The 12,823-nt window shown below is 39.0% G+C and overlaps 1 protein-coding gene across 1 annotated transcript in view; it reads left to right on the top strand.

Moving 5' to 3' along the window:
• The window catches only part of st6galnac3 (ST6 (alpha-N-acetyl-neuraminyl-2,3-beta-galactosyl-1,3)-N-acetylgalactosaminide alpha-2,6-sialyltransferase 3), a 102,355-nt gene that overhangs the window by 27,742 nt on the left and 61,790 nt on the right, over positions 1–12,823 (top strand). The window contains exon 2 of the mRNA XM_063461622.1: positions 4,698–4,877. Coding sequence (XP_063317692.1) covers positions 4,698–4,877 — 180 coding nt within the window. The remainder of the gene's footprint in view (positions 1–4,697; positions 4,878–12,823) is intronic.

The raw sequence follows: 12,823 nt of genomic DNA, 5'->3' as shown, positions 1-12,823 counted from the left end.
CTTTTAAAAATAGACAACTCAGAGCCTTCAGACGGCGCGCATTATATGAAACGTTCCCAGGCTACAGCCGTTAAGTGCCTGTGCCGTTAATGGCCATCATTGTCTGATCTCGTGATGGCAAACAAGGTCGTTGCAGCTGCATATGGAGTCATATTGCTCAAGCGAAATGTTTTAACATTGACCGAAAGCTCTAATGTTGAAACTTTATAGCTGTTCTGCTGCCTCCATGATGGTGTTAATGGTCCCACTCCCCGACTGTACTCCTCCTTTGATACTGAGCCTTTCAATTTCCGTGTCACACGCCTCAACAGGCTGACTCGTGATCACCCTGATGGATGAGCAAACGAGGAGAGAAGTTGTGAGTCTTTCACTCGAGCTAGTGGAGGTTCAGTGCCCCACAACGCCCACATGGAGCCCTCCAATCGCCTCCAGTCTTTGACACATCATTTCCCCTGTGATTTGTGGCCAGATTGAGGTTGAAGGAGACAAGGAAATTTTCTGTCCTCATGAGAACAGATGGATGCTGCAGCTCTGCAGACTGAGCCGAGGGTTGTTTTTTTTCCCCTCATGATGAACCCTCCTGCTTTATAAAGGATTGGTTTCATGCTCCATTATGGACTCTTGATGACTGGCTATTACAGCACATTTTAAGAAACCTCGACCTGCCATTTTTTGTTCTTTTTTTGGGGGGATGGAATATAACTGACTGTTCTTTCAGGAAAGTGTTATATATTATTTTGTAAAGTACTGATCGAGTGGAAAAAGTATTTCTCATTGGTCCCCTTTGTGCTGTTTTCATGCCAGATCAAAGTTGAGAGTCTGTTTATGATCAAAGATGGTTGTAATGCCATGAAATGATGTATGATGCAACAAACATGCAACTGGTAAAGTGTGATAGGCTTGTCAGGGCAGCAAATGGTCGCCGTCTTTTTCAACCCCACTCCCACCGCACACCAAATGTTTGATCTCATCTCTGAAGAGCACAGCCTCCGGTGTCTCCCTTGGGATGTTTGATGTTGGAGATCAGAGCTTGTGGTGGTGCAGGCAGGCTGGCGGTGGGGGCTTCACCATTACCACGCGCCACATCCAATCTTCCCACCAGCAGATAAATTCAAAGAATTTGCAAAACAGCACCTTCTTAAAAACCCAGACTTTCCTGCTGTCGTGTGTTATATTAGCAGCGCATTATTAAAGTTTCCTGGAATTAAAGAGAAAAAAAAATAAAGCATCTCTGGCTCTGCTGCAGTCTATCATCACCCTCTGGCTGAGAGCTGTTGTAGCATGCCTCAGATTTCTTTCACCACAGTCCGATTCTTTCTCTCTTGTATCTATTGATCTCCAGCTCTGCCCTGCCAATATCTTCTTGTCTGTGAGACCTTTCCTCGTCCTCCATCTTTTATCCATTATTCATCACTCAGCTCTTTAAGCCAGGTCGTAATACCTCTTACCTCCATATGATCGTGGGGCTGTTGTGCACCGTTTGTATTAATGCAGCCCCAGCTGTTGCTTCATTAGTAAAAATATTGAAACAGAAAAGAAGCTCATATCATTTATGCACAGTCAGTGCATTAGTGCAACCAGATGAAAAGTAGAACACAATCATCATCTGAGAGCCACGAACGTCTGTCGAGTAACCTCAAGCTGAGCTGTGACGCTCCTACTGAATTGATTAGGACTTTGCCTGTGCCAGCTCAGCTTTTTCAAGGTGTGTTGGCTCAGTCACACTAGAAAGAGTGAAATTGCGTGTGTCAGTGAGCAGAGATTAAGGGTTAATCTCTGCAAATTGACTACATAGGAAGGAGGAGGACTTCACAGGAATCTTTTCATATTCGATGTATTTGAAGTGAAAGGAAGAGGATATTGTGACTCACAAGTCTGTAATTGAAAACATAATGATTGAATTTAACTTTCATTTTCTTCCCTTATAAAGTTTCTGACTTGAAAACATCCTCTCACAGTACGAGTGCTCATATCTCTGTGGGCCCTAGAAAGATGCACTTATATCCTCATTTGTTCTGTAGGAGGTTTTACTCAGACAGTTAAGCTGTATTAGTAGATGTATCAGTATCTAGCAGTGGTGAACTCTTTTTACAGTATCATGAAAACAAACCATTTTTTGAGTTTTGATCAAAACCGATGGTCGTGTTTACTCTGTTTCAGGATTATGACTACAAGCCAGGCAAATACAATTCTCTATTATTTATTAGCGAGTTGTTGTGGAAAGTACAGTGGGGCCTGGTTTTCTTCTTGCAGAAGTAATCTTTCAGGAGAGATGAAGAGTATAAAAATAGATAAATTTATTATGACAAAAAATTGATATAGTGGAGAAAAGACATGGGCACACAGGAGGTACGGTCTTGTATTGAGTTTTTTTGTACTCTACACAAATAGGGCAACTCAGTGAGTCATTGGATATTCAACAAGCAGTTAGGCTTGTCTTGAACTCAAAACACTGACTGACCCATTCAGATTTCCCCAAAATAGTCAAAAAAAATCTGTTACAGAGGTTCTTGTGACTGAATAAGCCTCATGCACAAGGTTGTCTTCCTTCTCCAACCTAATGTAATACAATTAGTAATACAATTAGGGCCATAAAGTTCTGAACAGTAACACAATTTACCTCTTGTATACACTAAAGAATTGCATTTTAAGCACACAACGGAGATGTCATTAATCAGGCTTTCACTTTTAATTCAAGAGGTTTAACAAAATTATTGCATCCTCACAACATCTAACCAAGTCAAGAACACTCTTAATGAAGTAGATGTACCATTGTTAAAATCTACATGAACATAGAGGGATTACAAAGGTGTGAACAAGAACAAGAAGGCCAAGTTTGCCACAAAACATCTAAAAGAGCATCCAATTATTAAAAAAATCCCTCTTTGCATAGATATAACCAAGAAGAGAACTTTGATGCAATTTAATTAACATTGCATTAAGGCACTTTATATTGTAAGTTAAAGACCCTACAAAAATAGACAGAAGTCCCATCAGATGACCCCCTGCAAGCAAGCTATTGGCAAAAGTGGGACCAAAAAACTCCCTTTTAACAGGATGAGACCTTCAGGAGAACCAAGCTCAGGGAGGTGCAGCTATGTTGTGACCGGTGGGGTATGAGGGGAGAGAGATGGGACAAATAACACACATGCAAAATGGTGTATATGTATAAACAACTAGAGAGTGAAAGGAGGTGAGTGAAGAAGAGCTCATGGTCCAAAAAACACAACACATCTGTCAAACATGGTGAAGGCAATGTTATTGCAAGGGCATGCATGGCTGCCAGTGGAACTGGGCCACTGGTGTTTATTAATGATGTGACTGCTGATAGAAGCCGCAGGATGAATTTTGAAGTGTACAGGACCCCACTCTCTGCTCAGAGTCAGCCAAATGCTGCAAAACTGATCGGACAGTCCTGTATAGTGCGAATGGATAATGACCCAAAACATACTGCAAAAGCAACCCCAGAGTTTCTGAAGGTAAAGAAATGGGACATTTTTTTTAATGGTTAAGTCAGTCCCGTGATCTCAACCTAGCGGAGCATGTTTTTTTAGTTATCAAATACAAAAAAACTGAAGGCAGACAGTTGCACAAACAAGCACCAACTGAAGGCGGCTGCAGTAAGGGTCTAACAGAGCATATCAAAGAAGGAAACAGTATTTGGTGATGTGAACGCTCATATTTAAAATCATGTCAGCCTCTGAAAAATGGAGAATTTCCTAAAACAGTTGATGCAATACTTTAAATTTTTTATAATTTAAGCTACATTTTGTTTGTCATATACAAAGGCAAAATAACAAAAGCTGGGTCATAGTGCTAAAAATCCGTGAACCTAACTGTATGCGGTGGTATTAGGACATAAAAATGCGGCATCATATTTAACAAAAATAAAGCTCAAATTCCATGAATTTCTGGTGATGTGCACGAGCAATCATCCTGGTAAATGACTGCCTGGAAAAGCACCTTCAATTTTTCCTATTTAGCTGTGCAAAATGAACACGCTCAGTAACTAACAAACAAACAGCAGAGCGTGACCTTGTGAGATTATCTGGAGTGAAAATAAATCACCACACAAAATTACAGTTAGAGAAATGTGTGTATATCATGTTGTATTGTAATGTACTCAATATATTTGTGTTTGTATTCGTCTTGTGATGTCTTGTTAAGTGAAATAACAACTTAAACTTAAAGCTTTAACTTTCTGTTTTGAAATCTTTGAAGAATAAAATCAAATCTAGTTTAGGGGTTTGCAGCGTCAACATGTATTGAGTTTGCTGAAAGAATCGTGCCACTGTTGGCTGAACTTGTTTTCACTGATCTTTTCCTTTGAGCTCAGTGTTATTAAATGTTAAAGATGTTGTTTTCCCCACTAAGTTTCATGAAGCGTCTAATTCTAAAAGCACAACTGTATGCACTGTTGGCATCTGGAATCTAATACACAATTATGTTTAAATTGGACTTTTTAGTGTAAATATGTTTTTATCATGCTATTTTATTTTCAAAACGAATAGTTGACTTTCACAGTTACAGTTTTACAATGAAACTGCAAATCTTCTTCTCTGCTTATCATTCAGCCCAAGCTGTTAAACCACAGAAAATACTGAAAGGCCACATTTAGATTTGCTCTAACATATATTCAGGTTTTATTCTGTGCACTGGTCAGGCTTCTCATGAATGTGCTTTCTCTCCCTCCACAGAGGAAGTCCCTGATCGCGACCAGTCTGATTGTGGCAGTGTCGCTCTTTGTGGTGGTGGTGAACTATTCTGAGAAGCCCTCCTTCCTCTTTCAGCCTGTATTTGGCGAGACGTTGTTCTCCAAGCAGCCATACAAGCCTTACAAGCCCCACCTGGGATACGTCAGCATTCCCAAACAGGAGGTGAGGAACAAACACCTGGAACTACAGGGAAGGCACACATAGATTAAGCTGTTACATCTCACTAAGTATTCATTTATTTGTAGATGCTAGGTAACATTTGCACTTCTATTCTCATGTGTTTTTTCATATTATTCGCATAAAAAAAATCAGAAGACTGTTATCAATCGTTTTCCAAACTGTATGTAAATGTGATGAATGTTAAATTATCAACATATGCTGATAATAGATGCTGATGATTTCCATATGAAATTAAAAAAATGCTAATTCAGTGGATTTCAAACTTTGGGGGTCAGGTGCCTCTGCAGGCAAGGTGCAGCAAACTAAGCTAAATGTATCAAGTCAAAGTAAGGGAAATGAACACGATTGTCTTTAGGCAAAATAAACAACAAAAGATTTTGATTTAAGTTAAATATATCTTTTATGATTTCATTTTTTAATCACTAAAGATTAACAATAGACCCACCAGGATTCAAGCTCTCTGGAACAAAATGATCCCTCTTGCAACAGCAACTGTGATGGCAAAGACGCCATTTCTTAAAGAACTCAAACTTCATTTTTATGTGTTTTTTTTTTAAATATATATTTTTTAATTATTCTTTTATCTAACTACAGTCCCCAATATATTTATTTCTTTACATCTAGCTAGCTCAGCCTCATGTTATAGCAACCGTCACATCAAAATGTGTGAAAACAATCCAGCGTGCTGCAGCACTGATTTTACATTTATTTCTATGGGGGTCAAAAGACCCCCTTCTCACCCTTCTCCCCTTTATTAACTCCTCTTAGAGTTAATAAAAAAAAATATGGGGTGTGAACTTCTATCCAGCTCTTTAAGTTGGGAATTATTTTACTAATTAAGCTAAGTAACAAACTGATAAAATACTGAGCAGTGCAGACTGTTGTCCCACACAGCAGGATTTAATATTGTGTCAATCAGTTTCGTTAAATGCCCTCAAAAACAACCAGTACTGCAACACAGTGGAGTTCAGTGACCTCAGTTAGCAGAGGTGAAGCCTTGGATTGATGTGATTGGCTCCAGCTGCTTGTGTCTGCACCCTTGCCAATCAAATTGGCCACGCCCCACACATAAACACACACACACTTTTAAACCATAATAAAAGCCAAAGGGTTAACTTCAAATGTGATGAAGAGCCAAGAAGTTCTCAGTAAATAACAGAATTCAGGATTTCAGTAAAAACTAACAAACAAAACCGAAGGTAAAAAAGTGAAAAATGGTCACATTTCAGCTATCAAGGCAAACGAAGAAGATTAAGAGAGTATAAGCAGATTAAAAGATGTTTTTAAATTAATGACAAAGGTGCAGGTGTAATTCTTCAATATTTGGCTTTAATGTTCACAATATTAACAAAGTATCTTTCACATATTTTATTTTAGAGGAAAATGTTTCTGCTGCTTATGATAAAGGCATCTCACATTTTCCATAGATATACATTAGGGGAAATAATTATCTTAATGCCAGCTGAATTTGCTCACTTAAGAAGTGTAAGTGTCTCTAATTTTTATGGCAGTTTAATTTTCATTTCATTTCTTGCAGTTGGTCATCAGATTTGAACAGATCTCAGGAGTTTTTTTTTGGCCCACTCCTCTTTACAGAAACACTTTAGAGCCTTTAGGTTTCTTGGCTGACACTTGCCAACTCATAGCTTCAGCCAACTCCACTGATTTTCTGTAGAATTGAGGTTTGCTACTCCATGACCTTGATGTGCTTCTTCATCAGCCACTCCTTTGTTGCTTTAGCGGTATGTTTTGGGTCATTTGTCATACTGGAAGACCCATCTATGACCCAACTTCAATCTTCTGGCTGAGGGATGGAAGTACATGGTGTTAGACTGAGGGCAACTGATGTTCTTTTTATATTTCTTCCTTTTTTGAATAATCATTCTAGCCTTGACAGTTCTTTGGTCTTCCCTATGCTGGTGGAAGAGCTGGAATGAAACAAACTGATTCTGTGGTCAGGTGTGCTTTATACATGAAACAAGATGAGATCAGGAGTAACTGACTGATTGTAATCTCTCATCTGTGTGTGCAGGAATCAGGGATTGTAGGCGATCAAATATATAATCTGTTTCTGTCTCTCTCCATTAAAATGAAACAACCATAAAATTAGTGACTGTTAATTTCTTAGTAAGCAATCACACTTACAAATTCAGCAGGGCATCAAATACTTATTTTCCCCACTGTTTTTTTTGTAAACATTTAATAATACAACACATTTTTAATATAATAATGCTTCATACATGAGTAACCTTTTCTCCTGCAGTACATTTATATTCTATAAGCATTCACCTTCACAATGAAGGTGTAGTCTATTCAAAATAGAGCACCCCCTTAAGAGTTTTCTTAATTTATTATATCAGATTCCCTGTGATGGATCTGAAAATGCTCGTTTTGATGTCCCTTGTGAGTGTTATTTATTTTTAATCCCAAACACCCGTGTCCGTGATCCCATTCCTCTGCCTTCAAACAGCTTTGTGCTGTATATTCCCTGCACAATTTATGGAAATTGAAATATCAAAGCCTTTTAATTCCCACCACATCAAAATGTAAAAACCAAGCTGTGTTTATTGTTTGGGAAGGCAGCCTGTTTAAACACAGCCCGTTGTTCTTATGCTATTGGATATTGAGTAGCCATACTAAAAAAATGTTTTAAAAAATGTACATTTTACTAAGCATGAATGTATGTAACATTTCCGGGTGAAAATGAGAATTCGAAATCAATTCATGTGAAGTGGATGTCTTATATTCAGCAGGATGATACTCGCAGATTAATGCAGAGCGCCATCCTCTGCCTCTGGAGAGTTTCATCCACACAACATGGGCCCAGAGGCAATCACACTTTACACCAGTCTCTACGTCTGCACCTCCTTCTGCCTCCAGACAAGACTGCTTAAATCACTGCCCTCTCCCCATGGAGATTTATGTAAATCATCGTAAAAAGACTGGCAGCTTCTACAGAATTAGGCCTCTTTTGGCTCAAATTCCCCCACCAGTGAGTTCTCTATATCTAATCAGGAAGGCAGTGATTGGCCTGAGAATGAGTGTCAAAAGTGCTCTGCACTCTTATGAAATTTCTGACAAAGGATGGATGAAATTGTGGAGGTCTGGTCAAGGCGATACTCCCGCGCCAGGTGTCGTAAGTGATGAAGTCGGGAATGAAGGCCTGCTGTGTGAGCTGTCAGCCTCTGTTAAGTACACAGCAGCACCTTTAGAAGCTGTAGCATTTCACCTGGACAGTAAGGCAATCTCACATGATCCCCAGTGAGGTGTCATTTGAAGTGTTATAAACCTCTCGCAAACATGTATAATGCATAACCCGGTAGCAGGGGTATGGCCTGCCTTATTTTATTCATTTGATTGAGTCTGTCTCCAGCTGTGATAAATTGTTCCTGCGCTGCTTTCAGGAGAAATAGAAAACATTTTTCTTGTGGCACTTTACATCCATATGTCTGGTCCATCACAGAGCGAGGGAGAAACTCATTGTATTGTAAATGCAGGCCTTTCTCACAACGTTTTCCACTGTGTATGTTTCGAAAGTGGTCTGAGTTTTGGAGCACTTTGTGGATATTAATGGACGTTAATGAGAAAGCTTCTTGTTTGTGGCCCGTGTTGCACCGGCTAATAAAATATGCATTATTGTATGTAAGTCCTCTCTAAGTTGTTATCAGCTCCTTGCAGACAAGAGATAGAATAAAATTGCTCGCACCAATTAAAACTTGTCTTCATAAACATCTGTTACATAACATCTAAAACCATCTGCTTTGATTGCTCAAATAATGCCAAACAATTAAACCTGTGTTAGTGAAGAATTATGTGTTTCAGAGTTAGTGTTGGTGTTTAGATTAGAATGTCTGGGAAACATCTGGTTAAAATGCCTTTTTTTCTTATTTTTATTAGTTTATAATGATGAAATGTTTTTTGTATTTATTTGTAGTATCCAGGTTTACCTTGTTATGAAATAGGATTTGTGATTAAATGTCAGATAAGATGTCAGAAAGACATTTACACTCTTCAATCACTTTGCAACTGGATCAAACCTTTTGCAGTCAGAACTTCTTTAATTCATTGTAGCATAAATTCAACAAGGTGTTGGAAACATTTCTGAGAGATTTTGGTCCATATTGACATGATAGTATCACACAGTTGTAGATATGTTGACCACACATGCGTGATGGGACTCTCCCGTTTCACTACATCTGGTGACTGTGGAGGTCATTTGAGTACAGCAAACTCGTTGTCATGTTCAAGGAGCCAGTTTAAGATGATTTGAGCTTTACCTTCTATAGCAAATCTGCTTCAAGGTTTGATATGTTGTACATTCCCAGATGCTCTTCTGCATAACTTGGATTGTAATAAGAGATCGTATTTATATCTTCCAGTCAACTTCTGACCTTTGCAAGCATGACATTTTCACTCACAGAACTGCTGGATATCTTAATTTTTTTTTTTTTTTTTTTTGGGGGGGGGGGGTTCGCTGTAAACCCCAGAGATGGTTGTGCAGGAAAATCCCATTGGATCAGCAGTTTCTGAAACACTCAGATCAGCCAGTCTAACAACAACCATGCCACGTTATTTAAATCACCTTTCTTTTCCATTCAAATACTCAGTTTGAATTTCAGTGGGTTGCCTTGGCCTAGTTTACATTCCTAAATATATTAAGTTGCTGCCATGTGATCGGCTGATTAGATATTTATGCTACTGAGCAGTTGAACAGGTTAACCTCACAAAGTGGCCAGCGAGTGTAAGTTAGCTGCTGCTACTTCTAAATATTGAGCCTCTAATTTGAAAGTAATTTGTAAGTTACCCAACCCAGAAAGCACTCTAGGTAGGGGAAGCAGCGTAATGGTGCTGTAAACATTCATTTAGCACCATTTGTTGTTTAGACAAGGATTAATAGGATTAATTAAACATGTATAACAAAGCCTTTAATCTAGTGAGGGATGTTTGGTGACTCCTGGTCTAAAAGTTTAAAGCTTAAAATATTACAGCATGCAAGTCCACTGCCATGCTAGCAGCTCAAGGTTGTGCTTGTAGCTGTGTTGAAGTAAAAAGACAATGCAGGTTTCAAGCAACATTTTTTCTAATATCCAGCAGGGGGCGACTCCTCTGGTTGGAGAAAGATGTGTGATTTCGTGGTAGTTTGTGGGGAAAAAACAATCACCCCATTGCTTACTTGTTTATGACCTTGGGACACTTTGTTTTTCTTTCATGTTCTCAAGCATTAAATCCAAGGATTCTTCAGTATAACGTCATGTTTATTTTGTGAAATATGTTTCCATGTAGGATAATGTCACAGTCGCACTTTTTGAAAACAGTGTTGGAGCCTGGAGCATGATCAGAATTATTGTAACCATGTGCAACAAAGTTGTGTTTTGTTGCACTTGAAACAGTTGCTTCATAGACAGCGACTTGGTGTGTAATCACTCGCTGTCAGTTGCTGTCTTCAGGGTGCCTTTGTTGTGTTGAGACGGCCATAAAACAGCAATATGATGGAGGCAGTCTGCTATCAGTTTGTGATAACACAGCAATTAACTGTGATGAATTGGTTAAAATTGCAAATCTATTGCCATCTGTGTACACAGAAATTCACATAAACTACTTACATGCAGAATTCAACCAGAATCTCATAGATCTAAAGCAGAAATTCAGAAATTCCTCAACAAATAGTAATGTAGTTGGTGCAGGATGACGATTTGACTGCAAAATGACATAGGTACTTGGCAGCCTTACTGTTAAAGAGGAATATAACCAGAATGCAACCAGTTGGCAACTAGTTAAGTCAAGTCCCCTTAAGCAAAGAGACATGTCACAGGCGAGTTGTGCACAGACTCGCCTGTGACGTGTTTGGAAACCTTTGCCAGTCTGCCTGTGATTTATTATAAATAGTTAAGTCTTTGATTAGAGACAGGTTGCCTCCCTCTGGGTGACCTGTGCAATCGCCTGTTGATTAAAAGTGTTCGCCCAGAGGGTAAGAGTGTGGCATGCTTAAACTCTGGGCAACTAGCTGGTGACCACAACTCCTTCCAACCAGTTACTGAATGTGAAAAAATGTAATTGAATCACTGGAAGACCACCCAATTTTCTTTGTCACAAGGAGGTTGCGGTCCTGCTTTCACTGTAGTGTGAGTGAGCCATGAAATGATAAAACTGGGTATGCTTTAGTAAGTGGAGGCCGTGTATTTGAAAACCATGCCCGTGAGTAATGTCCTAGACACTCCACCCTTTGCATGCCTCTTCTAGCTCCAGAATCCCAAGATGGCAACAGCCAAAGGTCAGACTTGAGGTTTCAAAGCACAAGTAGTCGACAAACACAGGGACTGCATGCTCACAGTGAGAGTACTATGCTAAAAGCTATTATCGTTATTATGGTCACCACCTCACTTTTGCCGTTTCACTCTGTTAACATGGGTAATTAGCACTACATCATCAGTTATGTATAAAAACAAAACAAAACAAAAGAATAAAAGCAGTAAAACAATCAAACAAAACATCCACAGAACTTTACCTGGTCCTATACTTGCCATGTTACTTGCATTATATAAAACAAACTGTAAGCCACTCAAGATTAACTGAACAAATAAAAAACTAAATCACTACAAAGAATCTAAAGTAATCAAAGTTTCAAAAAAGGTTGCCTCCCACTGGACGACCTGTGGTTATTATTAAAAGAACTCATAAATAGCTCGTACAGAACTAAGCGTATGAATATTTTCATGTTTAGTTAATGTACCTCTTAATCATTTGTTTCTGAGAAGGGGTTTCAAATGTGAACTGTGCTTTTCTCCTTTATTTTAATGTAAATGCCCCAAGAGAAGCATTTGAAATGAACCACTTTGCCCCATGGAGACAGCTGAAGCTAATTTTTTAAGCAGAAAGACTTCGAAGTCCCAGAGAGGCGTCTTACAATGAAATATTTGGCAAGTTAATGTAATAATTATTGCTTATTAATTAATCGTGTTCAGAGCATTTTAATGAACAAGCCAAGGTTAAGTTCACACCCCAGTGCTATAATTTAATGATGGCTGTGTCCCCGGCATTAAGCCTGCTTTTTAAATAACCCACTTTATTTTTAACACGCTCATGCATTAAAAATCTAAAGCTTTGGTGAGTAGATTTCGTACTTATCAGAGTGCCCGAATTACTCGGATTATAAAAGTGCACTCTGTTTGCGATTACTGCAGGCCACACTGAAACAGCACCATCGTGAACATGGAACTGAAACATGAATCAAAGCGAGGAGAGGAAGAGGAGGAGGCCGTAACATTTTTATTGATTTATAGGACGTAAAACTCAGATTTATTGGGAGCCAGATTCTAGTGCATACTGAATAAAAAGTGTTCCAACGGGGTTTGTAGTTATTAGATGAGGTTTCCACTCTTCTGTAATGCATGCAAATGAGATTAGAAACAATAATGTTCACTGCTGTTTTTATTTGTGTGACTGTAAACTGCTCACATGCCTTTAAAAATTTTTTTTTAAATACACCATTTTAATGGAGGAAAATTTCCTTTTGTTAATTTTCTGCTTCATATACTGTGAGCAAAACCTCAATCTTTGTTTATTTGTCACTGAGCAGCTACACTGCAGTAGAAGTATGGTGAAATGCCTTGCTCAGGGGCTCCTTGTTGGTAGGTTTCCAGTGACAAACCCATATGTTTCACATACAGTTAGCCAGTCAGTGCTCCCCACAGAGCCCAGCCAATCTGTGTGTGCTAAAAGGCGTGATGGAGTTATGGGCTAGGCTGAGGGGAGCGGGTGATGATGGACGAGCTGCTGACGGCTCAAGGCTGCGGTGATGTGTATCTCAACCACCCAGTAAATGGAGACTGGGTCCAGAAATCCTTTCTTAACCCGTGATTGAATCCATACATGAAAGAGAAGGCAATACCAGCAGCCTCAGCTGGAGTTATGTATGAAAGAAACATGTC

This window comes from Pelmatolapia mariae, linkage group LG18 (assembly GCF_036321145.2).
Source record: "Pelmatolapia mariae isolate MD_Pm_ZW linkage group LG18, Pm_UMD_F_2, whole genome shotgun sequence".
Classification (NCBI taxonomy): domain Eukaryota; kingdom Metazoa; phylum Chordata; class Actinopteri; order Cichliformes; family Cichlidae; genus Pelmatolapia; species Pelmatolapia mariae.
The sequence above is the reverse complement of the archived record's forward strand: the minus strand, read 5'-3'. Positions and strand labels throughout refer to the sequence as shown.